This window comes from Neofelis nebulosa, chromosome 1 (assembly GCF_028018385.1).
Source record: "Neofelis nebulosa isolate mNeoNeb1 chromosome 1, mNeoNeb1.pri, whole genome shotgun sequence".
NCBI lineage: Eukaryota > Metazoa > Chordata > Mammalia > Carnivora > Felidae > Neofelis > Neofelis nebulosa.
The window spans coordinates 51092185-51115471 of NC_080782.1; the positions used below are offsets into that span (position 1 = coordinate 51092185).

Genomic DNA, 23287 nt, shown 5'->3' on the forward strand with positions numbered 1-23287 from the left:
CTATATAGGACTAGCCTCACCAAAGACAAACACGAGAAGCTGTTTGGTCTCCGGCGCGTTTCCGTTTCAAAATTGAACTTCCGGTTCGTTAGCCGGTTCCGGTCCGTCTTTCACTTCCGGTCACCCTCTGTTCCGCCGCGGCCGGTTCTTGCGTCCACTGCTGCCGGTTCCGCCGCGCTCCAGGTGAGGGGACGCGGGGCACCTCGGTGCGTTGCCCACTGAGAGGCCGTTGGGGCCGAGGGGCCGAAGCTGAGCCCTGCTGTTGGCGCGGCGGGCCTCCCCTGCGGTCGGCCCTGGAGGGCTGGAGGCTGCTTGTGGGCGCCCTGGGCCGCGTCTGCCCTAGTCTGCGGCCCAGGCCTCCGGCCCCGGCCCGCTCGGCGCAGGGGCCGCCGCCCTCCCATCCGGCCTTGTCTGTGTCGTGGGCTTCCCGTCCCCCAGTGGGTTTTGCGTCCCCAAACTTCATTCCTCCCCCCTCCGGGGTTTGATCATCTCTCCTCCTCCTTCCTATTGAAGGCATCCCAGCCTCCGGGGGTTTTTGAGTATGGACTATGCTTGTATGTTGTCCCAGGGCTGCTGCCTCTGCACTACCACGCAGTTGCTGCTGCTGTGCTATAGGCTTGTTGAAAAGTTAACCTACTCCCAATTCCCAAGGTGTTAACTTCTGCTGCTGTTAGTTTCAGAATTCCACCTTTGCCACATTTTAGTTGTGTGGTCTTGGACAAGTTGTTTTCTTTCTTTTTCAGTTTTTGAATCTCTATGATGAAGACAATAGTTGTTCAGGATTGTAAAGATTAAGTGAGATAATTAAGTTGTTTAGCGTGCTGGCCTTATTCTGTTATCTCCACCATTTGTCTTCCTCTCCACAGTTTACAAAGTGCTGTAAGGGTGTTATCTCATCCTTAGCACTGTTCTTGCTAAGTAGATCTTAATTACCTCATTTGGGGTCAGGAATTTTGGAACTGACTAGGCAAGTCAGTACAGTGTGTTAGGCAGAAGAGCTAACCCAAACAGCTCTTCCTGACTCTAGGTTCACCCTAAAGGTGTGAACCTTACTTACTTGTTTGGGTTTAATTGACCCCCCTCCCAAATCCTTTTTCAGTTTATAAATCTGATAGGGCCTAGAAAGATACAAAGTACAGTAAAACCTTGGTTTGGGAGCATAATTCGATCTGGAAACATGCTTGTAATCTAAAGTACTTGTATATCAAAGCAAATTTCAAGAACCATTGGCTTAGTTGTGATCATGGGATCATTTAAATGTGATCATGTAGCGTCACATACTACTATTGCAGGACATCATTCGTTTATCAAGTTAAAGTTTATTAGGAAAATTTGCACATCGTGGAGAGCACTCGCACAACAAGTTACTCAGAATCCAAGGTTTTCCTGTATTAGAATTGTGTGAGAAAGGTTAAATGTGAAAACAAAATGACTCATGCGTTTGCATTGTGAATGATCTCACTATTGTAGAAATGAAGTTGAAAAGTAGTTTTAGGGCTATGAATTTAAAAATATTAGTGGTATTTGTTTTGTTATGCTTGGTCCTTTAGAGCACTTGCTAACTTGGAATTCCCACTAGAGGTATAGGTGATGTATAACATTTGTATACTACTTTATTAAGCATAAGAGCCCATGCCATTCAGCGTATTTTCTTTCTTAGCCGAGAAAATTGAGGAGTCTAGAGTATTGGCTCTCAAACTTTTAGTGTGCCTCAGAAATGGTGGGGTTGGGGAAGGCTGGGACAGGGACTGTTAAAACACAAATTGCTAGGTCCTTTCTCTCCAGCCCCAATTATGTTTTTAACAAGTTACCAAGTAGGGTCATGCTGTCATTGGTCTGAGACCACACTTTGAGAATGCTGGTCTAGAGGTGACTTGTCTAAACTCATCTGGAGCTCAGGTGACCTCACTCCAAACTCTATGCTCCCCTCAACACAACATAAACTGTTAGTACTGGTTGCATTCCTAGCTCTTGTGAATTTTCATTTTTATTCCCACCTTCACAGAAAAATAGTATTTAAACCATATTTCAGTTTGGTTCAAGAGGTCTGTTTGGCGCTTTATTGACGATCATAACATTTGCTAGCAAGTTATCTCTAAAATGGATTACATTGCCCTAAATTAACACACTTTATTTAAATTTCAGTAGTGTAGGTTGTAAACATAAGAGAGTAAGTATTAAGTGACTTTATGGTGCTATCTTTTAGTGGACATGGTGAAGACAGTTTAAGTTTCTAAATTATTTTCACATGATTCAGTTTGCTGCCTTGCTGTTGGTCATAATTCAGGAAGAATGCAAGCAAATATTTCATTAAATAAGTGATAGCATTTGTAAAGACCAGTACTTTTGAAATTAGGAAATTCCGTTCTCTGACCTGTGCGGGAAATGTACCTAGGAAAACTGGTAGACAGCTTTTAGAGGGAAGAGACCTACATGTTAATGGTTGATGAGAATAGAGGCTCCTGTATAATTTTGTGTGCTTATATCTGTGTCTGTGGGTTTTGTATTTACTGATCTTTCAAGAGACACAGTTGTGATGTAGAAGAAACATGAAATTTAGTCAGAAGACCTGTTGTGTTCCCAGCTATGTGCCCATGAAAAGATTACATACTTTTCCGAAGATTACTCTCCGAACTCTCATTTCCTTAATTGTAAAAGAGGGACAATTCTTATCAACCTTGTTAAATGACATTGCATGAAAACTGTACAACTTACTAAATATGAAACAAATAATGGCTGTTTGCTATTTAGCACAGTGCCTGGAGTACTTCAGTTCCAGTTTTTAAGAAAATTTATTTAGCCAGTGCTTAATTTGTGTAGTGCTTTCTATGTGCCAGGTCTATGTGACTTATAAATATTAGCTAATTTAACCCTCATAAGAACCCCACAGTAGGTAGTATTATCTAGACACTAAGAGTCTGTAAACCTAGACACACTAAGAGTCTGGTAACTTCCCAAAGTCAAATAGCTAGTAAGTGGGAAAGCTGGGATCTGAACCCAGGTACTCTAGAGTTTGCCCTTTTAACAACTCTCTGTACCACTTCTTAAATGTTAAATAAATATGAATGGTCCATCATGGAGAAACTTGCCTGTAGCATAAACCTGGTCAAAGAGGAAGGTATAGGTAGCTTATCATTGCAGCTTAACGATTGGACAGGCAGAATCTGAGTGTTATGAAGTAGTAACTTAAGCCAAAAATTGGGAGGGTAGGGGAATTTTAACTTTGAATCCTAATAACTTTTGGTGTTCTGGTAGCATTTCTGTAAGGAGAAAAGCTTGTTTCTCCACCATCAATTTGTAAAGAAAGACTCAAACTACATTGCTCCTAAAATTTAGTTACAAGTTTGGCTACATCTTTGATGTATCTATTTTAACTTATTTACTTGTATATCTCTCTTTTTTTAGGAATCTTTTTCTGAGTAAAAGCTGCTTGATCGTATGTTTCAAGGATGGCTCTCCCTATCATTGTAAAATGGGGTGGACAGGAATATTCAGTGACCACACTTTCAGAAGATGATACTGTGCTAGATCTCAAGCAATTTCTTAAGACCCTTACAGGAGTGCTACCAGAACGCCAAAAGTTACTTGGACTCAAAGTTAAAGGTAATTCTCTCTTCGCTTTAAACTTCTTGCATTGATATGTTTGTGATTTTTTTATATTAGCTATTATCTTTTCTCTTTAGTAAGTCTTTCCCCTTGGAGATTTATTTGATAAGGATATTCCTAAAATTGTTTTATAGTAAAAGTGTGAATTTTAACGTTTTATTTATTTTTGAGACAGGGAGAGACAGAGCATGAACAGGGGAGGGTCAGAGAGAGGGAGACACAGAATTGGAAACAGGCTCCAGGCTCTGAGCTGTCAGCACAGAGCCTGACGCGGGGCTCGAACTCACGGACCGTGAGATCATGACCTGAGCCGAAGTCGGCCACTTAACCAACTGAGCCACCCAGGCGCCCCAAAAGTGTGAATTTTAAAAGTTACTTGAAAATACCATCACTATTAAGATTACTTTTGATTGTTCTGACAGTTGGTGTTTGCTTGTTAAACTTTTGGCACAGAAGCCTCAGGTAAAACAGCGTAATTTCTGACATCTTTGTTCTAGCACAGCTTTTTCATTACAGTTTGGTTCTTCTACTCTCCCTAAATTATCTCTGCTGCTTCAAAAATAATGATGATTTAAAAATTATAGGCAGTGTTCATATACAGCTTAAACGTGTTTGTGTTTATCATACCATGGAAAGGTGAATTTTGGGTAGCAGTAAATCTTTAGTTTTTTTTTTTTTAATTTTTTTTTTAACGTTTATTTATTTTTGAGACAGAGAGAGACAGAGCATGAACAGGGGAGGGGCAGAGAGAGAGGGAGACACAGAATCTGAAACAGGCTCCAGGCTCTGAGCTGTCAGCACAGAGCCCGACGCGGGGCTCGAACTCACGGACTCACGGACTCACGGACTCACGGACCGTGAGATCATGACCTGAGCCGAAGTCGGACGCTTAACCGACCGAGCCACCCAGGTGCCCCAGTAAATCTTTAGTTTTATCTTAGGTGCTCAATGTTCAAGACTTTTTGGAAAACATCTTCATTTTGAATGGCAAAATATAACATGAATTTGTTTCATTTAGCTAGCTGAATAAAAGTGTTCCTCTTAGATGGAGTTGGGGAAAAAAAATCTTATGTTAGTTTACTTCTTAGTGTGTTAGACATTGCTAATTCAGCAGTGACAGTTTGTTAATTTAAGAAAAAAGAAACTGCTGTGGAATCTGTACCAAACCTTTTAATGTTAGGGTTTTATATAATGGGATAGTGAAACCAGCACCTGAACTTTAGTGAGAAAACAGTCATTTGCTTGTATTGTAGGCAAACCTGCAGAAAATGATGTTAAGCTTGGAGCTCTCAAACTGAAACCAAATACTAAAATCATGATGATGGGAACTCGTGAGGAGAGCTTGGTAAATGTTTACTTTTGTTACCATTTGTCCCTTTGAAGATATTATGATTTATATTACACTGTTATATCATAATTTTAATTGTAGTAAAATTGTCAGTTTAACAGTCAGTGAAAAATTGAAGCTTCCCAATGTATGTGGTATTAACTCAGCAGAAAACAAATATTAGGGAACTTGTTAGTATATAGTTAGCTGTAAGTGTAGTGCAAATGGTCAAATTTAACATGGTTAAATCTGTCCAGTGAACATATATAATGAAGTATAAAATATGGAAATTGTCTCACAGTCTATCTTTGAAAGATTCTTGAACTCAGATTGTATCTTTTATTTGCTTTTTATGCTATGCATGCATTTGTTATGTTAAAGATAATCTGGTAAAACAAAACCATTTTTTCATCTTAATAGGAAGATGTCTTAGGTCCACCTCCAGACAATGATGATGTTGTCAACGACTTTGATATTGAAGATGAAGTAGTTGAAGTAGAAAATAGGTAAGTGCTTTTCACTATCAAAGGAAATGGGTTATAATGTGAAAAAAAAAAAGGTGAATGTTTCATCTGATTTTATTTTTCTGCTAGGGAAGAAAACCTATTGAAAATTTCCCGCAGAGTGAAGGAGTACAAAGTGGAGATTTTGAATCCTCCCAGGGAAGGGAAAAAGCTTTTGGTACTAGATGTTGATTATACGTTATTTGGTAAGTCAGCTGAAATTGTGCTTCATCTTCTGTTACCCATAACAACTCTTTTTTTCCTTTTGTTGACTTTTTTTCTTCCAGTATGAAATATTTGAAAGCTTTTCTTATTATAAAAAGTAAATCATTCACTATAGAAAATTTAGAAGTTACCTGTAACCCCAAAACCCAAAGATAACTATTCTTATATTTGGTGTGTATCTTCCAGGGTGTGTTTGTATGTGTATCCTTTTTACTTTTACTTGAAGATATATTGAATATCGCAGTCATTCAATATACTCATTGTGAATTAAAGGTATATAGTTTTTAGTCACACAGTACTGTAGTTAATGGATGCATCATAATTTAACCAAGGTATTCCCTGTTGATTAACATTTAAATTTTTATGAGGATTATTTAAAACTTATTTTTTTAAATTTTTTTTTTTTTTTTTCAACGTTTTTTATTTATTTTTGGGACAGAGAGAGACAAAGCATGAACGGGGCAGGGGCAGAGAGAGAGGGAGACACAGAATCGGAAACAGGCTCCAGGCTCCGAGCCATCAGCCCAGAGCCTGATGCGGGGCTCGAACTCACGGACCGCGAGATCGTGACCTGGCTGAAGTCGGACGCTTAACCGACTGCGCCACCCAGGCGCCCCTAAAACTTATTTTTGATATTTTATCCCTGGTTTTTCATTTAATTATGTTCAGGGCAGATTCTTGAATTTAAAATTTCTCATGTCAAAAAAAGAGAAAGAAGATGTTTATTTCATCCAAAAATATTGCTAAGAAGTGATTAGTTAACTCCTGATACAAGCATGAATTTATTTAGCTCTCATCCTAAACTTTAAGTACAGGTCATAGGTTAATGTATACTTATTTTCAAATTTGATAATTAAGTTAATTGGGCCTGTCATTTTGGAGAAATGTGATTTTATCTGGAAGGTGAATGGCTAAAAGTGAGTATAGGTGGCTCTAGTTTGCTTTCCATGTCACAAAATAACATCTATATTTTAGAGGCTATGTGAAAAATAAATTTACAGTTTACTGTATAAGCCTGAATTCTGGGTATTGCTCTTCACAAATTAAAGTTGATTAATTAAAATTAGATTACAAGGATTTTAAATTGTGTGCTTTGAAAGACCTCTGTTTATCAGCCAATGTAATTCAGTCTTATGTAATTTGCATCTGAATGTTTATATTACATTTTATAAGTTTCGTTGATATCACGTACTTATCTATGATAACAAACTAATAATCATCTGTGACTGATTTTCTTTTAGACCATAGGTCTTGTGCAGAGACTGGAGTAGAATTAATGCGGCCATATCTTCACGAATTCCTCACATCTGCATATGAGGATTATGACATTGTTATTTGGTGTAAGCTATATTTTTTGTTTAGATTTCTATGGAAGTAATGTTGTTCTGTAAGTTGTTCTGCTTTATAAAGTGACTTAACATGACCTCAGGTTAAATATGTATGATACGTTTTTCATTTGCTTTAGCAAATTTCTAATGAAGCATATTTAACTTTTTTGCAACATAATTTAAACTTACATTTACCATTACCATTGAAATAGTTAAATGTAGAAAGAGAGTAGATGATGCTGTCAGAACAAAAATGATCTTATTTCCGTAAGACCTCACCCTGATGAGAACTTTTCTTTCTGATCTTTACTGTAGAATCTCTGAAGCCTCCAGATATTGTTGCTTTCTCCTTTATCACTGTAGTTTCAAAACACTTGGAGAAAGATATGTGTAGAAAAATCACAGTGATGTTCTTCAGAAGTAAAGGAATGTGAATTTACTTAAGGGAAATTAATAGATGGACTAAAGCAATATTGCTTAAATTGTGGTTGGTGGCCCATTCCAGGAACTTACAGGTCCGTAATAAGATCAGTTTGCTCCAAAAAGTAAATTTATTACATACTGAGCACACTGTTTAGTTCAATGGACATTTTTTTCTGGTAAGACTTTATTGCTAAGGGAAGCAGTGTGTTGATTTATATCTTACCTCTCAAACATTTAACGTTGCCTCTTGGCAAGTCATAGGCATAAATGAGCTATCCTGATTATGAATTAAATAAAATCTCATCAGTTAAAGATGCTGCATTTAATTGTACTGGGTTTTTGATGAGTGACCACATAGTTGTTACTTCAATCTTTAAATTTCCTTTGTACTTTTCCTTTTAATCAGAGGAAATTATTAATTTCTGTTCAGTATTAATATGAGTTCATAGCCATTAAGGTTAAATACATAGTTAAATACATAATTTCTTGATTTATAACGTACAGAGAAGAGAGCTTCCTGGGAACATATTTTTGTTCACCTGACACCTAAGATGACATTTGAGAAAAAAAGGTTTTCCTCTAAATGTTATTAAACTAGACTTAGAAATTTAGAGAACTTTTTACCATCATAGGTTTAAAATAAGTTATTTTTATAAATTATGATATTTTTGTGGCCGTATGTTGAAAAAGACACTTTACTTTAGAGCTAAATAGAGTTTTATTTCTGACTTGGTCCTTACTTTGTGACACTGGGGAGGTCAGTTAATCTCTCTGAGCCTTAAGTTCCTTGTCTGAGAAATGAAGATAAGTAAACCTATATTACAGGGTAGTTGCAAGGATAAAAGTGTCAGTATGTCTGTCGTATAGTAATTACTTAATTGGAAACCCTTTTTATTAGCTATGAATATTTTTATTTTCATTTGGGTATTATAGACCCAAAATAGATACTGAATTAAAAAAAAATTGTTTTTCCCTATCTTGTGATTGTTGTCATTGTAGATACATCAGTCTCTCAAATTCTAGTTCAACTGACCAGTTTTGTGTGTAAGGTGATTCTTTCTGTTTTTGTATATGTGTGCAAAGATTTTTATTTTGAGAGCTCAGGTACCTCTTTTGCCTTTAAAAAATACATACATACACATATACACACTTGAAATAATTAAACTCGTTTCCTTTTTAAGCATTTTACTTAATAAAATTTTTAAAATTAAAAAAAAATTAGGTAAAATGTTTAAAATGTAGTTTAGTCTAGTAACTTGGGACCAGAAGGGCATATAAAACAGGGTTGAATTTTAATATCAGTGATCTTGAGAAACTGGTTGGTGTCTCACAATGAACAGATACATAGATAGAATTTATTAATTTAGTTGTCTCAGACTCATTGTTAAAAGCTCCTAGACTGAATAAGCACTAAGTTTCCTGAGCCTGGCAAAATGCTAATTTTCATCGGACCTAGCAGTCAACTTTGGCATCAACTTTTGGCACATAACACTGATTTGCTTATATTGGCATAGATACCAATGCATTGCATGGCAGTGGGAATGTGGAAATAGATTGGAGATCCAGGCACCCTATATTTAAGTTTGCATTGATAAGAAAATAGTTTTAGGGCTGTTTTTAAAAAGGAGTTTAGGTTTTAATTTATGAATTACCTAGATTCAAAATTCTTTTGAACATTGGTGACCTGTATCTTTTAGATAAGAGTTGTTAAAATTCCATTTTGTGTTGACACACTAAAAATAAGTTTATTTTTAAGAATACTTAAAATTACCATAAATATGTTAGGAATTCTTATTTGTGATGCATTTGAACTTTTAATCTTGCTTAGAAAACTTACTTATAGAGAAGAAAAAAATTTTAAATGAAGTCCAAGCTTTTCATTTGTATCATATTATCATTCTTCATATTTTAGCTGCAACAAATATGAAGTGGATTGAAGCTAAAATGAAAGTAAGTGTTAGACAATCCATTTAAGAATGTTTTGAAATTGCATTTGTCTTTTTAGAAGCTCCAAGTTGAATTGATTTCATCTCATCAGAGGGCATTTAGTAGATAAACAAATGCCATTATTAGGAATAGAGGTGTGTTCAATGGAGTACTACATGGCAATGAGAAAGAATGAAATATGGCCCTTTGTAGCCACGTGGATGGAACTGGAGAGTGTGATGCTAAGTGAAATAAGCCATACAGAGAAAGACAGATACCATATGTTTTCACTCTTATGTGGATCCTGAGAAACTTAACAGAAACCCATGGGGGAGGGGAAGAAAAAAAAAAAAGAGGTTAGAGTGGGAGAGAGCCAAAGCATAAGAGACTCTTAAAAACTGAGAACAAACTGAGGGTTGATGGGGGGAGGGAGGGAGGGGAGGGTGGGTGATGGGTATTGAGGAGGGCACCTTTTGGGATGAGCACTGGGTGTTGTATGGAAACCAATTTGACAATAAATTTCATATATTGAAAAAAAAAGGAATAGAGATGTGTTTAAAGTCTGTTCAATAGTGGATTGTATTGAACAATTAAGTCTTTTTCAAAAAAAGTACAGCACAGCTCCCCCATTTTTTTAATCCTCCATTTACAATCCTTTTTCCCCCCTTCTTTTGCCTTGGTTGTAATACTTAAAGAAGTGATGTTCTTCTGAAATACAAAATGGGATGTAGTCTGTTTCTAGTTTAATTTCTTTGGACTCATTTATTGACTTAGTAAAATGAAACTAAAACACTTGCTAATTGTTGAGCAAGGTGTGGTGGCCAGTAGGGTATAAAGTTGGCATTGTAGGAAATTGTAGCTGGAGTATTCAGAAAGCTTGGAATTTTTCATATTATTATGTTTTAACCACATGAATATTTGTATTTATAGGAGCTGGGAGTGAGCACAAATGCAAATTATAAGATTACCTTCATGTTGGACAGTGCTGCTATGATAACAGTACATACTCCAAGGAGAGGATTAATAGATGTAAGAAATCATTTTACTTCCAAGGTACCTGGGTGGCTCAGTTGGTTAATAGACTGACTCTTAGTTTCGGCTCAGGTCATGATCCCAGGGTTCAGGAGTTCAGGCCCCACATCGGGCTCCCCGCTGAAAGTGTGGAGCCTGCTTGGGATCCTCTCTCTCCCTCTTTCTCTGCCTCTCCCATGCTTGCACATTCTCATTCTCTCTCTCTCTCTCAAAATAAATAAACTTAAAAAAAATCATCTTCTGTTTAAAGACTTGTTTATTTTCTAGCGTACCTTTTTTTTTTTTTTAAAGATTTTATTTTTGTAACTAATCTCTACATCCATTGTGGGAATTGAACTCATAACCCTGAGATCAAGAGTTGCATGCTGTATTGACTGAGCCAACTGAGCGCCCCTCTAGCGTACTTTTTGTATTTATATCGATGGAATAAACTACAGAAAGAGTTAGGAAGTATATCTGAGAGGATAGAAGGCATCAGTTGAGTTTGACATAGGAAGATGTATGTAGGGCTAATAGATTGGAATTTTAATGATAGAATTAAGGATCTTGAGGCAGGAGTGTCAACGGTCATGGATAATTATTCCATGATGATGGCAGCACAGTGTTGCTAAAAACAGGGTAGGTGTCATCAAGGAAAACACTAGAAGCAAACCAAAACATACTCGCCCCGTGCCATATAAAATTTGATAAATAAAAACAGATACCATAATGCATGTACTTTGCTATGATGTATGTGTAGCCCTAGAGAAGAACAACAAGACTGTCCGAGGAAAAGGTTGGGCTAAAAAGATTAGAGTTCTTTAATTTGTTTACTCATCAAGTAACCAGTCCTATTATTGAACTCCTACTAGAACATATTGTGGAAGGCACTGTTGGAGATGAGGAGACATAGTCTATAGCTTTGGGAAGCTCATGAACTAGTAGGAATTGGGGAGAACTATTAGCAAACTAGGAAAGCCCATTGGGGACTGTATTGAAATCATTGAAATCATATATAGATTTATTTAAGTGATGGAGATTTATTCAATAAAGGAAATACTTCATACATGAAGGGAAAAACATTATAATGTACTGAAATAGTACATTCATAAAATCTAAACACTAAAACGAGTTTGGGAAGTGTTAAACATAGTAGTGTTTATAATAGTTAAAAATTAGAGAGAAATAAAAATAAATCTGGTGGTTGCCAGAGAGGAGATAGGTGAGGAGATGGGTGAAATAGATGAAGGAGATTAAAAGGTACAGACTTCCAGTTATGAAATAAATAAGTCATGGAGATGAAAAGTACAGCATAGGCAATATAGTCAATAATGTAATGACGTTGTATGGTGATATAGATGGTGACTGCACTTACCGTGGGGAGCACCAAGTAATGTGTAGAATTGTTGAATCACTGTGTTGTACACTTGAAACTAATAAAACACTGTTAATTATACTTCAAAAAAAAGTGAATAAATCCTCAATATCCAATAGTAGAGAATTGGGTATAAAAATTTTTGTTCATGTAATGGAATGATGTAATAGAATATTTAGTGAATGAAAAATTTTTCATGATACGTCATTAAAGTGAAAAAAATACTTAGAGGGCAGTATTTGCCGACTGTTAGAAATAGTTTTTAGCTCTTATTTGGTTCAGGTTCCCACTTAACAAAACATCTGTGAACTCAAAAGCTGTTGATGTTTATAAAAAAGACGAGGCAAATACAGTATTATCAGAATAGCTAATTATTATCCTTGGTAATGATTGGATTATAGGTAATTTTAAATGTTCTTGTGTGCTTTTTTGTGTTTTCATGTTTTTTTCCTATAGTCAGCAGTATTTAATTGAGAACAAAGTAGTCCATGTTTTAGGGAACAGAGTGCACTTGACGTAATTAGAAAGTGACAGCACTATTTAAGAGGATGCAGGGTTTCTAACCCTGGGTGTCATAAACCAGAGCTCTTGTCCTCTTTCTTAAGTCTTTTTGTTAGCTAAGAAAATGAAGAATTGGCTTACTGGGTCAGTTCCATCTTTGTCTTGAAGTATTTGGGGGGTCTGTTTCAGTAGTAAACAAATAGTTAAAAGTAATTAAGGCAAATAAAATTAAAGTATTTTAAATAGTAAAGTAATTTCAATATCATTCTTTGCAGTAGCTAAGACACTAAGAAGAAAAAACTCTTTCTCCATATTAAAATATGTTGTAGAAAGTGAAAAAGAATATTTTTAAATGACAACTTTTGTTATCATTTGTATACTACCATTTAATCTCATATAATATTATTAACATAGAATCTCATATTACCATAAATGAGACTCCTGTCTTCAGCAAAAAATACTTCTAAAAATTAATTTATTTAAAAAATTTTCTAAATGTGTATAACAAATTGATATTCAAAAATGAAGTATGTAATGAAAAGTCCTCTTCCCACCTGGCCCTCTAGCCAGTTAGTCTTCTCTTCCTACATTCTTGTGTGGTTTTATAGAGAATATATGCAAGTACCAACAGATAGGAATGTGTAAGGAATTATCTTTTTGAAGACTTATTTTAAGAAATCAGAACTAGGGGTGCCTGGGTGGCTCAGTTGGTTAAGCGTCTGACTCGGTTTCAGCTCAGGTCATGATCTCACATTTTGTGAGTTCAAGCCCTGCATCAGGCTCCCTGCTGACAGCAGGGAGTCTGCTTGGGATTATTTTTCACTCCCTATCTCTCTGCCCCTCCCCTGCTCATGCTGTCTCTGTCTCTCTCAAAAATAAATAAATAAACTTAAAAAAAAAAAAAAAAGGAACTCAGAACTAGGGGCGTCTGGGTGGTTCAGTCAGTTGACCATCTGGCTCTTGATTTTGGCTAAGGTCATGATCCCAGTGTTGTGGAATCAAGCCTCACGTCAGGTTCCATGCTGAGCGTGGAACCTGCTTAAGACGATCTCTCTCCCTCTACCCCTCTCCCCCTGGTCACGTGCTTTCTTACTCTCCTTCTGTAAAAACAACAGCTCAGAAATAAAAGCGAGAGATTACAAATTATAGTGCGTTTGAAGTTAAGCAGTTGCCCTAGAAGTTGTGCACCTATGCCACTAAATTAAAGGCAGAGTCAATTTTCTTTCCTCTACAAAATATTTAAGTTCTATATTAATAGAGCCAGGTACATTGTTTATTATTAAGGTTTTCTAATTTTGAAAACAGACCCCATGTGACATTCAGGCTCTGAGGGGCACGTATTAGCTCAGGAAGTCATGTGACTACTCAGACAATTACTTCAGATTCTTTTTAAATAATTACCCCTCCTTTGACCTCCAATCTTCACATTAAAATTATGGAAAGTCTTACAGTGAGTTTAGTCAGGTAGACATGAACAGACCTTTCAGATGTTAACATTGTGAGATCCATTGTGTTTTAAAATGTGTTGCATCTCATCTGTGATCCTTTGATCCTTTCACATAGCCAGCTGTCAGCGTCCTACAGGAGAAAGCGAGTGCTCTGATGCAGTTCTGCAGGGCATTTTGAGGTATCTCTGCTTTTAAGAAAGGATGAACTACTGATAAAATTGAGTTAAATCTAAACTTTTATTCTAAGGTGAAGCCTCTTGGTGTTATATGGGGAAAGTTTTCGGAGTTTTACAGCAAAAAAAACACCATTATGTTTGATGACATTGGAAGAAATTTTCTAATGAACCCACAGAATGGATTAAAGGTAAGACATAATTTTACTTACTATGCTTATGTAATCTGGAATTTGTGGTAGAACTTTAGCACTGTTGAGTTTCATAAATTTTCAGAAGTCCTATATTATGGTCACAGGCAAGAAAGCTTACACATTTAGAAAAATTCATCTACAGTTGAACATTCTGTTTCCCACATTGATATCTTCTTAGTTTGCCAATTTATCCAGGTGTTTTTAATCAGCTTTGTGGAGCAACATACGGGCTTTTGTTGACTTTTAGCATCATAAGTGAAAGCATGAAAGCATCAAACATTTTATTAGCGATACAAATCTTAGAATTTCTGATATTAGTTGATGTTAGCTTGAAAGCTGGCAGTAAAAGCTTATTTTTTCCTGTTTAAACTGAAACTAAGGGTTTTGAAAATTCATACAGGAAAAGTAGAGATCTTAGAGTTATAAAATGCCAGAGCTAGGAATCTCAATCATTTTGTCTATCTTCTTAACTTTATGTAAACAATCGGAGGATCAGAAAATTTGTAACTTGCCCAAAGTTATGTATGTGACTGGTTAATGACAGAATTTGAGTTAGAATCTAAGTGACTTGATTCCTAAGCCAGTGATTTTAGCATGAAGTCAGATGCAGTTTTGTAGATATGATGGTAACATTTAATCATGGTGGCAGCATAACATTGGTAAGAGAAAAATTTGAAACTTTACATTTCTGGTACCTATGGTTGCCTGAATGTCAGTACGATGTGAAAATGGAAAAGATAGCTTCATATTATACTAATACAAGTGGAATCTCAATCTGAAATGGAAATATGAACCCTAAGATATTTTTATTCTCAGTCCTGAACCTTTCCACAAGTTGGGTTCTTGATAACTTTAAAAGAGAAAACTTAGAAGAAAGTACATTTTTTAAGCTTTCCTTATAGACTCTGGATATACTCTTTAGTGTATGAGGATAGCTGAGAGACAGAATGCTGATCTCAGTAGTGAGTTGCAGCAATTGTAAAAACTATTGACTTGGATGAAAAGTACTTGAGGTAGGTTGGTGGTTATGTTCCTCTTTAAAAATGGTGTCTGTTTGAGGCTTTGGAAGAAGTGTTTTTCTTGTGCGTAGTTTACCGGGTGTTGTACAGAAATAAATTCTTGAGGAAAGATTCATTTGATCTAAACCAAATGAAACTAGTGGTTAATACCTGCTCAGGACAGGAAGTGAAGTCATCATGATGTTCAAGGAGTGATTTTTGAGGAAAGCTTTAACTTAAAAAAATTACATAATCCTTAGTTTCATGTGTGTTTAGAAGAAACTTTGTTTTTCCAGCCCACATTTGGGCCCTACTTATCTCTGGATGCAAAGATGATATAAACTTCTAGTTCTTCATGTTAGTTTAGAGCAGGATTATTATTATTTTTTTAAACAAGGTAGTCTGTAGAATCACTGAATGAATTCCTAAAAATACCTAAGTCTCCAAACTGCCCAGATTTTAATTCAGGAGAGATATTTTTAAACATTCTATAGGTAATCTCTCACATGTCTCCTTTTGAAAACCTCTTTTAAGAAGGTAATTATTGGGGCGCCTGGGTGGCTCAGTCAGTTGGGCGTCTGACTTCAGCTCAGGTCATGATCTCACAGTTTGTGAGTTCAAACCCCACATCGGGCTCTGTGCTGACAGCTCAGAGCCTGGAGCCTGCTTCGGATTCTGTGTCTCCCTCTCTCTCTGCTCCTCCCCCACTCACACTCTGTCTCTCTCTCAAAAAATAAACATTAAAAAAAAAAAAGAAGGTAATTATTAATGATCTGCCCACATTGACATAGAAGCCGTTTTGAAATTGAGAAATATTCTTACTGTGTTTTGTTGTCATGGTTTCATAATGCTCTTGATAGAAGTCTCAAAAAAGATTTCACAGAGATCTTAAAAACTGCTTCTTTTTAAAAGAGCAAACTTGGGGCGCCTGGGTGGCTCAGTCGGTTAAGCATCCGACTTCGGCTCAGGTCATGATCTCACAGTCCGTGAGTTCGAGCCCCGTGTCGGGCTCTGTGCTGACAGCTCAGAGCCTGGAGCCTGTTTCAGATTCTGTGTCTCCTTCTCTCTGACCCTCCCCCATTCATGCTCTGTCTCTCTCTGTCTCAAAAATAAATAAACGTTAAAAAAAATTAAAAAAAATAAATAAAAGAGCAAACTTATGATATAAGCTTGCCAATCTTAAGGTTTGACATGGAATATGGAAGGCATTGTGAATTATGAATAAATACAGTACTGAACTAACAAAACTTGAGTTTTGGTCATGGATAAATCAGTACTCTGAAAACTTCATATTGTTATTTGTACAAGGGAATGATGATATAAGAAAATGCAGATAATCTAGACCATCTTAAGTTCCTAAAAATGTTTCTTTGATATGATACTGTAGTGGTCACATATGTTGCCTATCCTGTTAGTGAGATCATTTTTGAAGAATGGTACAAAAAGAAATGATTATGCTAGATCAAGTGAAGTTGGGTGAATAATAGACTTTTTTTGCACTTAACTAGTTTAACTTTTAGATCCAGAGTCATAGGAGTATTTTAGTTTTGCTGTTTAATAGTGCTTAAGACTAAATATTTAGAAAGTCAACCTAACTTAGCAGGACCTTGGTAAATCTTATTTACCAGCCACAGAAACTGTACTTTCTCTTTTAGTCAAAATCCCTTCCTACTGTTAAACTAGGAATCCCATTGGCACATTGTATGTTAATAGTTTAAAAGTTAGTATGTTATCTTTTTTTACTTGAATGAAGGAATACTTTGAAACATTATAATACTGCCCAAGATTATGTAGAAACTCCTTTCATCACATCCTGATATCATGCCTCTTTACTCCCAGCCCCAGGGCTTAAGCAAGGTCTGATTCTTGAAGAGAATCTTCCTGATCTCCTGCATGCATAGCTGCTGCTGTGAGACAGCACTGCCCACTCTATCTGTTTGGAGGCAGAATATACAACTGCCTGCATCTGTGCAGACTCCCCCTGACAGCTCTGATTGGTGCCCTTAAAGTTGTGGAAGCCTAACTGACTAATGGGGGTCCTGACACCAAGCTGTTCTGATGCGAGTAGAACATAGGGAAAATTTTCTTATGTCCATTTTAAGCTGGTGGTGTGTTTTTCCAGTAACAGAAAAGAAAAGTATATATATATATATATATATATATATATATATATATATATATATGTAAAATATTTAAGACGTTTCCTATTCTTGATAGGGTATGGACTTCTTTGGGTTCATTGTACTTAACAGGGGACAGAACTAAATGTCTTCTGTTTTTCAGTTTACTATGTAAAATTAATAACTAATAAGCAGTTTGCATTTTCTCTAAATCATGATAAGGATATATTAATACTTTACTAAGTGTGATTTATTCAGTTCTCCTTATATGTGTGTTTTAAGAATATGATTTTTAAAAAATTTTTTTATAAAATGGAAAAATCCAAATATAAATAGAACTATATAGGATTATATAATGAACTTCTGTGTTTGCATCATTCAGTTTAAACAACTTATTAATTCTTAGATGATTGTTTGCTCTGTACCCAGCCTACTTCCCTCTCTGTAATTAAAGCAAATCCCAGACATCGTTTCATCTAAAATTAATTAAAAATTGTTGAAAGATTGTCTTGAGTTTTATAAAGATATTTGAACTGATAACCTAAAAAGACAAAACTCTTTATTGGAACTGTGACAAAGAAAAGTGCATAAAATTTATAATTTAACAAATAGATACAAAGATAACACATGTAATTACCACCAAGTCAAGATAGAAATATCCCTTACTAGTTAACAATTCTCTACCCTATCTACCATCCTGACTTTCACGCTTTTGAAATGAATGCTTTTCATCGTAAAATATATCAACCTTAAAAATCTGGAAAATATGACTTCTTTTTATGGGAAAACTCTTGCGGAGCTAAAAATACTTTTACGGGGACTTTAATGATAAAAATACTTGCGGTAAAACGAGAGAAAATATGTTATATAAATACATAATAGCTATGTAAAATTTTATAGAAAAACACGGAAATGGAAATCATCATTGTTAAAATTTATTTCACTCCCCTGTTAGATCAAGCTTGTATTTGGATTAACATTTTATGAGTTAGGTAGCATGAATTAATTGGTAAGAAGCAGCTGGATTGATAGAAGAGGAAAAAGTCTGGCAGTTTTACAAAGTAGAGAAGCCACGTAGAGTTCAAGTGCCGTAAGAAAGCTGGTGTTGCCAGGTTCAGACTGAAAAGGTAACGTAAGGTAAATGAGGTGGAAGAACTCTTAACTTGCATTAGGAACATTATAGCGTGACTGTCAGTTTATTACACTGAGACAGTGCAAAAGTCCTCTTTAGTGATACTTTAATCTCATTACTGAATCCTAATGAGAGGGTAGGGTAGATTTGTGCCAGTTTCCTTATTGTAATGTGAAGTGTTGGATGTTTGCTTCCTAACAGATAAGGCCTTTTATGAAAGCGCACCTAAATCGAGATAAAGACAAGGAACTTTTAAAATTAACTCAGTACCTCAAGGAAATAGCAAAATTAGATGACTTTTTGGACCTAAATCACAAATATTGGGAAAGGTAAGTGCTAATTGCTTATTCATTTCCCATTTACATTAATGAATGAAAAAATTATCTGGTGACCCTGGTGTACACATAATTCTGAATTTTATTTAAGATGCGTGAATTCTAAAACTGTTTTCTAATCCAGTGACATCTCCCCCAAAAGTATTTTTCCTTTTCATCTTAACCTCTAACTTGTTCATAAACCCGCATCTCTTAGGGTCTTTAATACTTCTAGGAGAGAGGATTTGAGATTGGTACACATTTGTGATGCTACTTGGAAATTAATTCTGTGACGCTAGATAGGTCGCCCTTTTATAAATCATACGAGAATGTAGTCCCTGTTCTTATATGTAAAATAAAGTCAGGATAAAATAAAACACACAAATTTTTTTCTGTTAAAAATCACTCTGCAAGTAATTGCTCTGTATAGCAGAAAAATTTGAAAACTTTAATCCAGTAGAGAAACAATTACTTAATGATTTTCTTTTCTAAAGAGAACCACAGTTACCATCTTGATTTATGATCTTCTAGCCTTTTTTCTAAGCACAAACATATCTACATAAGCACAAATCTACATATAGACTGCATATAAACATCAAGATAATGAAGCAGGGATAACTTCTGGAGAAGTGGACAGGATTATGTGTACTGCAAGTAATTTTTTGGAATTAGATCTTTAAAAGATCTGGTTGCATTAATACAGCAACAAAAGAAACCATTCATGTAATAGGCTAAAATAGGCTAAACAGGAATAAACTCTAAAAGAAAGCTCTTTCTTTTGTGGGTTCAAGTGCTTCAAGCCCTGCATTGGGCTCTGTGCTGACATATAGCTTCTTATTAGATGATCCTCATAATTCTATTAGGAAGATAAAGCAGGCATTTTTATTCTCATCTCCAAATTACAGATGGTGTAACTAAGCAATGGAGATAATAAATGCTACAAATTGAGCACGTTTTGCACCATAAAGACTTGTCCAGGTCTTCTTGGGGCATCTAGGCTCAGTTGGTTAAGCGTCCGACTTCAGCTTAGGTCATGATCTCATGGTTCTTGAGTCTGAGCCTTGCATTGGGCTTGCTGCTGTCAGCACAGAGCTTGCTTTGGATCCTCTGTCCCTGCCTCTCTCTGCCCCTCCCTCCCTCCCTCTTTCTCTCCCTCTCAAAAATAAATATTCAAAACAAAACAACAAAAAAAACTTGTCCAGGTCTTCTAAGAACTCTTTCCCACCCAATACTACTAAGTATAGTAATTTATACATGTGAGAAATAGAGATAAAACTTTGAATTTAATGGTAGATTCCTATAAAATAATGTGAAGGAAAAATTGTTTACTTAGTAAATTAACATCTTCACATCTTTACACTCTTGATCAGAGTCTTTTAGTATCTGTGGCCCACAGTCTTTACTCAAGAAAAATAAGGTCTTTAAATGAGTGTGAAATTCTTTATGAAAATTGCAATGTTAGTTAATATATCACTTTCACATTAGGAAGTCATACAGTACGAAGGGAGAGAGTGCAGTCTCCAGAGCCTTGTTTTGAATCTAAGCTCTGCCACTTTCTAGTTCGTTGAACTTGGGCAGATTTCTTACCCTTTTCATGCCTGTAAAATAGGAATAAATTCTAAAAGAAAGCTCTTTTGGCCTGCCTGGGTGGCTCAGTCAGTTAAGTGTTTAGCTCTTGGTTTTGGCTCAGGTCATGATCTCATTGTTCGTGGGTTCAAGCCTTCCTTTGGGCTCTCTGCTGACAATGCAGAGCTTGCTTGGGATTCCCTCTCTCTCTCTCTCTCTCTCTCTCTCTCTCTCTCTCTCTGCCCCTCCCCTGCTTGTGCACCCTCTCTCTCTGTCTCTCTCTCAAATAAAATAAAAGCTCTTCATTGAGCTGTTGTGAGGACTAAACAAATTAATACCTGTACTTAAAACATTGTGGCGGGCGGGGTGGGGGGGCACCTGCGTGGCTCAGTGGGTTAAGTGTCCACCTCTTGATTTCGCCTCAGGTGGTTCATGGTATCAAGCTCTGAATCAGGCTCTGAGCTGACAGCTGGAGCCTGCTTGGGATTCTCTCTCCCTCCCCCTCTGTCTCTTCCCTGTTCATTTTCTCTCTCTCTCTTTCTCTCTCTACAACAACAAAAAACCCCCAACCAAACAAAACCAGTGGATGGCACATAAACAGTCAACAGGTATTAGTGATTATTAACAATTATTACTCATCTGGAAAAGTTTTATTATTAAAATTAACTGCTTCCTTTGGGAGGAGTTAGATTGTTATTGTGAATTTATTGTGATACAGGGTAGACATCTTTATTTTATTTCTTGCAGGTATCTGTCAAAGAAGCAAGGACAGTAGTTACCAGTTACATGAGCAGTTACCGAGGATACTTGAGATCACGATCTTCTTGCTTTTCTGCTAGAAATCATTATGATAGTGCTGGACACTGCAGCGAATATCAGACTGCTTATACTTGGTCTTCCAGTTTTTTTGTAAATTTAATTTTATATTTTTTGAAGATCATAGCAATACGCTTAAAAAATCCTTTTCCCCCTATATGAATATACTGTTACTCTTGAAAAATATTTTCTCCAGCATTGAGTACTGAGTTTTTTTCCCCCCACACACAAAAAAGTGGACAAAAATATATACTCAACAGTGTCATTTTGTGGCTTTGGAAACAAGTTATGTTTTGCGTTTTTGTCTCATTGTGCTGTTGTCTAACTAAGGCCAAACCCATGTTGAAGCTACTGCTTTTCCCTTTAAAACCAAAAAAAAAAAAAAAAAAAGTTTTTGCGTAAGGAACCTAGTTTGGTATGCTTAAAATCACTGAGAGTTTTTTTTTATTCCTTTGTTGTAGACACGATTTCTCTTCTTACTGTGCACTATTTACATCTCTACACTTTGATCTGTCTCAGTTTGGTCTCTATGTATGTCTGTGTTCTTTGAGTAAAACTGGAAAACATCAGCTGTGATACAAGTATGTCTCATAGTATGAGAAATAGAAACATAAGACTGAAGAATAAAACTAAGGAACAGAAGTGTCTTTTTGGTGGTTAAGTAGAAGCACTTCTGCCTAAAACCATTGTCATAAAAGCAATTAAAGGCAATACGTTTTTAAGTGGGACGTATCACTGGTTCAGCCCTAAAAAGCATGAACAAAAAGTTTTTCTTCTGTTCCAGCTGTATATTGTCTAAGTGCAAACACTGTGTTTCAGTGAAAATATTTAGCCATAAGATTAAAAAAAAAAATTATTTGCAATGCCTAAGCCCACAGATATGTAATGTGACCACTGTTTGTGTTGACAGTATTGCTTTATACAGATCTTGTATTTGAAAGGAATCCAGTCCTTTCAAATAAACATGGTGTATATTGTTCTTACGGGACTATTTCAGTGGTGTAAATAATAAATACTTTTTCTTAAAACATTGGATTTGGTCTGTACTACCCCAAATATTTTGCCTCTTTGTGGAATCACAAAACGAAACAACCATTAGGTTCAGGCAACGGCCTCTTGAAAAACACTTAACATGTATGGTTTAAAAGTGTGTATATCACTATTCATGCATTCAGAATTGGTTTTAGCAGCTAATTAGATATGTTAAATCACTCAATTCTACAAAGTACCATGTTTTCAGGAAGATAAGCTGTTTTCTTTGTGACAGGTTATTATAAAGATATATAGTGTGGAAGTGTTAGAGAACTCTTAAATAATTAAAATGATTCAATTAAAAACATCTTTCTAAATTATGAGGCTAAATTTAAATAAGGATGGAGTAGCAGTTTTGGAATATTCATTTCACTGGGGCATTTTCCCCTTGTAAGAGGTGGTTTATTGTTCCAAAGTAGGCATGGAAAGGGCTTAATCTTTTTAAGAAAACTGAACACTTAAAACTGTCTAGTTCAATAAAGAAGAGACATTTTCTGAATCAATATAAAATACAAAAATGAGCAAGCCTCAGAAAGCAAAGTAGGATTTTTAAGAAACATTTTCTGCCGTTAGGTGGTGCCCAAACCAAAGTTTATTAGCCAGTAAGCTAAATTTAGCAGTTCTGGGAGAACATTGTTCCTGTCAGCTTACTGAGATCACATGTTTGTGTGATTAATACATTCATAGAATATTAGACTTTTACTTTGTCTTCTGCATCTCGTGTCTTCTTGAACAGATTTATCTCTTGATCTCCATGTATGTGGCTCACACAACAGAACCAGGAGATGACGTAATTCAGATACATATGCTGATGAAATAGCAAGTTAGTTTCATGATAGAGCTGTTCCAAACTTTGAAGCAATTGATTCTTAATAAAATATATTTAATCTAAAAACTGCAGAACATCATTAAACCTTTGATTCAAAGAGAGCACTTTGAGATCTAGTAGCCCCTCAGGTCCTGCATGAAGATGAGTTATTGGACTAATGATACCTATAGGAGTTACTTTTAATGGCAAAGACTAGATAAATGGGTCATTACGGTGGGCAACTGAGATGTTCTTTATTCACAGAAAGTAAAATAATTGTCAGTTTTGTGGAGGAGGTGGAGCTGTGCAGGGAGAGGGACTGGGAAAGAATGATATGGGAAAAAAAAGAAAATGTAAATTACTTAGAGTATAGTTTGATTTCTAAATGACAGTTGGTTGCCAAGAATAATAATAAAACGTGAATAGTGAATAAACTGGTTGAGGGTTTTTCTCATTCCAAG

The 23287-nt window shown here is 35.9% G+C and overlaps 1 protein-coding gene across 1 annotated transcript; it reads left to right on the forward strand.

The window, feature by feature from the left end:
• The first annotated feature begins 49 nt into the window (after window positions 1-49).
• On the forward strand, window positions 50-22016 carry UBLCP1 (ubiquitin like domain containing CTD phosphatase 1). Its single transcript, XM_058721793.1, has 11 exons — window positions 50-183; window positions 3406-3603; window positions 4860-4951; window positions 5354-5439; window positions 5527-5642; window positions 6903-7001; window positions 9325-9362; window positions 10269-10367; window positions 13921-14037; window positions 18492-18619; window positions 20918-22016. Exons 2-11 carry the CDS (start codon window positions 3450-3452, stop codon window positions 20943-20945), a joined length of 957 nt encoding a protein of 318 aa, XP_058577776.1. The 5' UTR covers window positions 50-183; window positions 3406-3449; the 3' UTR covers window positions 20946-22016.
• Window positions 22017-23287: the final 1271 nt, after the last annotated feature.

What these genes read in the sequence shown, in the direction of transcription:
- UBLCP1 (XM_058721793.1), top strand. Translation starts at nt 3,450, where the DNA reads ATGGCTCTCCCTATCATTGTAAAATGGGGTGGACAGGAATATTCAGTG. An exon ending in ACTTGGACTCAAAGTTAAAG is followed by an intron (nt 3,604 to 4,859) that starts GTAATTCTCTCT and finishes CTTGTATTGTAG; the next exon opens with GCAAACCTGCAGAAAATGAT. An exon ending in GTAGTTGAAGTAGAAAATAG is followed by an intron (nt 5,440 to 5,526) that starts GTAAGTGCTTTT and finishes TTTTTCTGCTAG; the next exon opens with GGAAGAAAACCTATTGAAAA.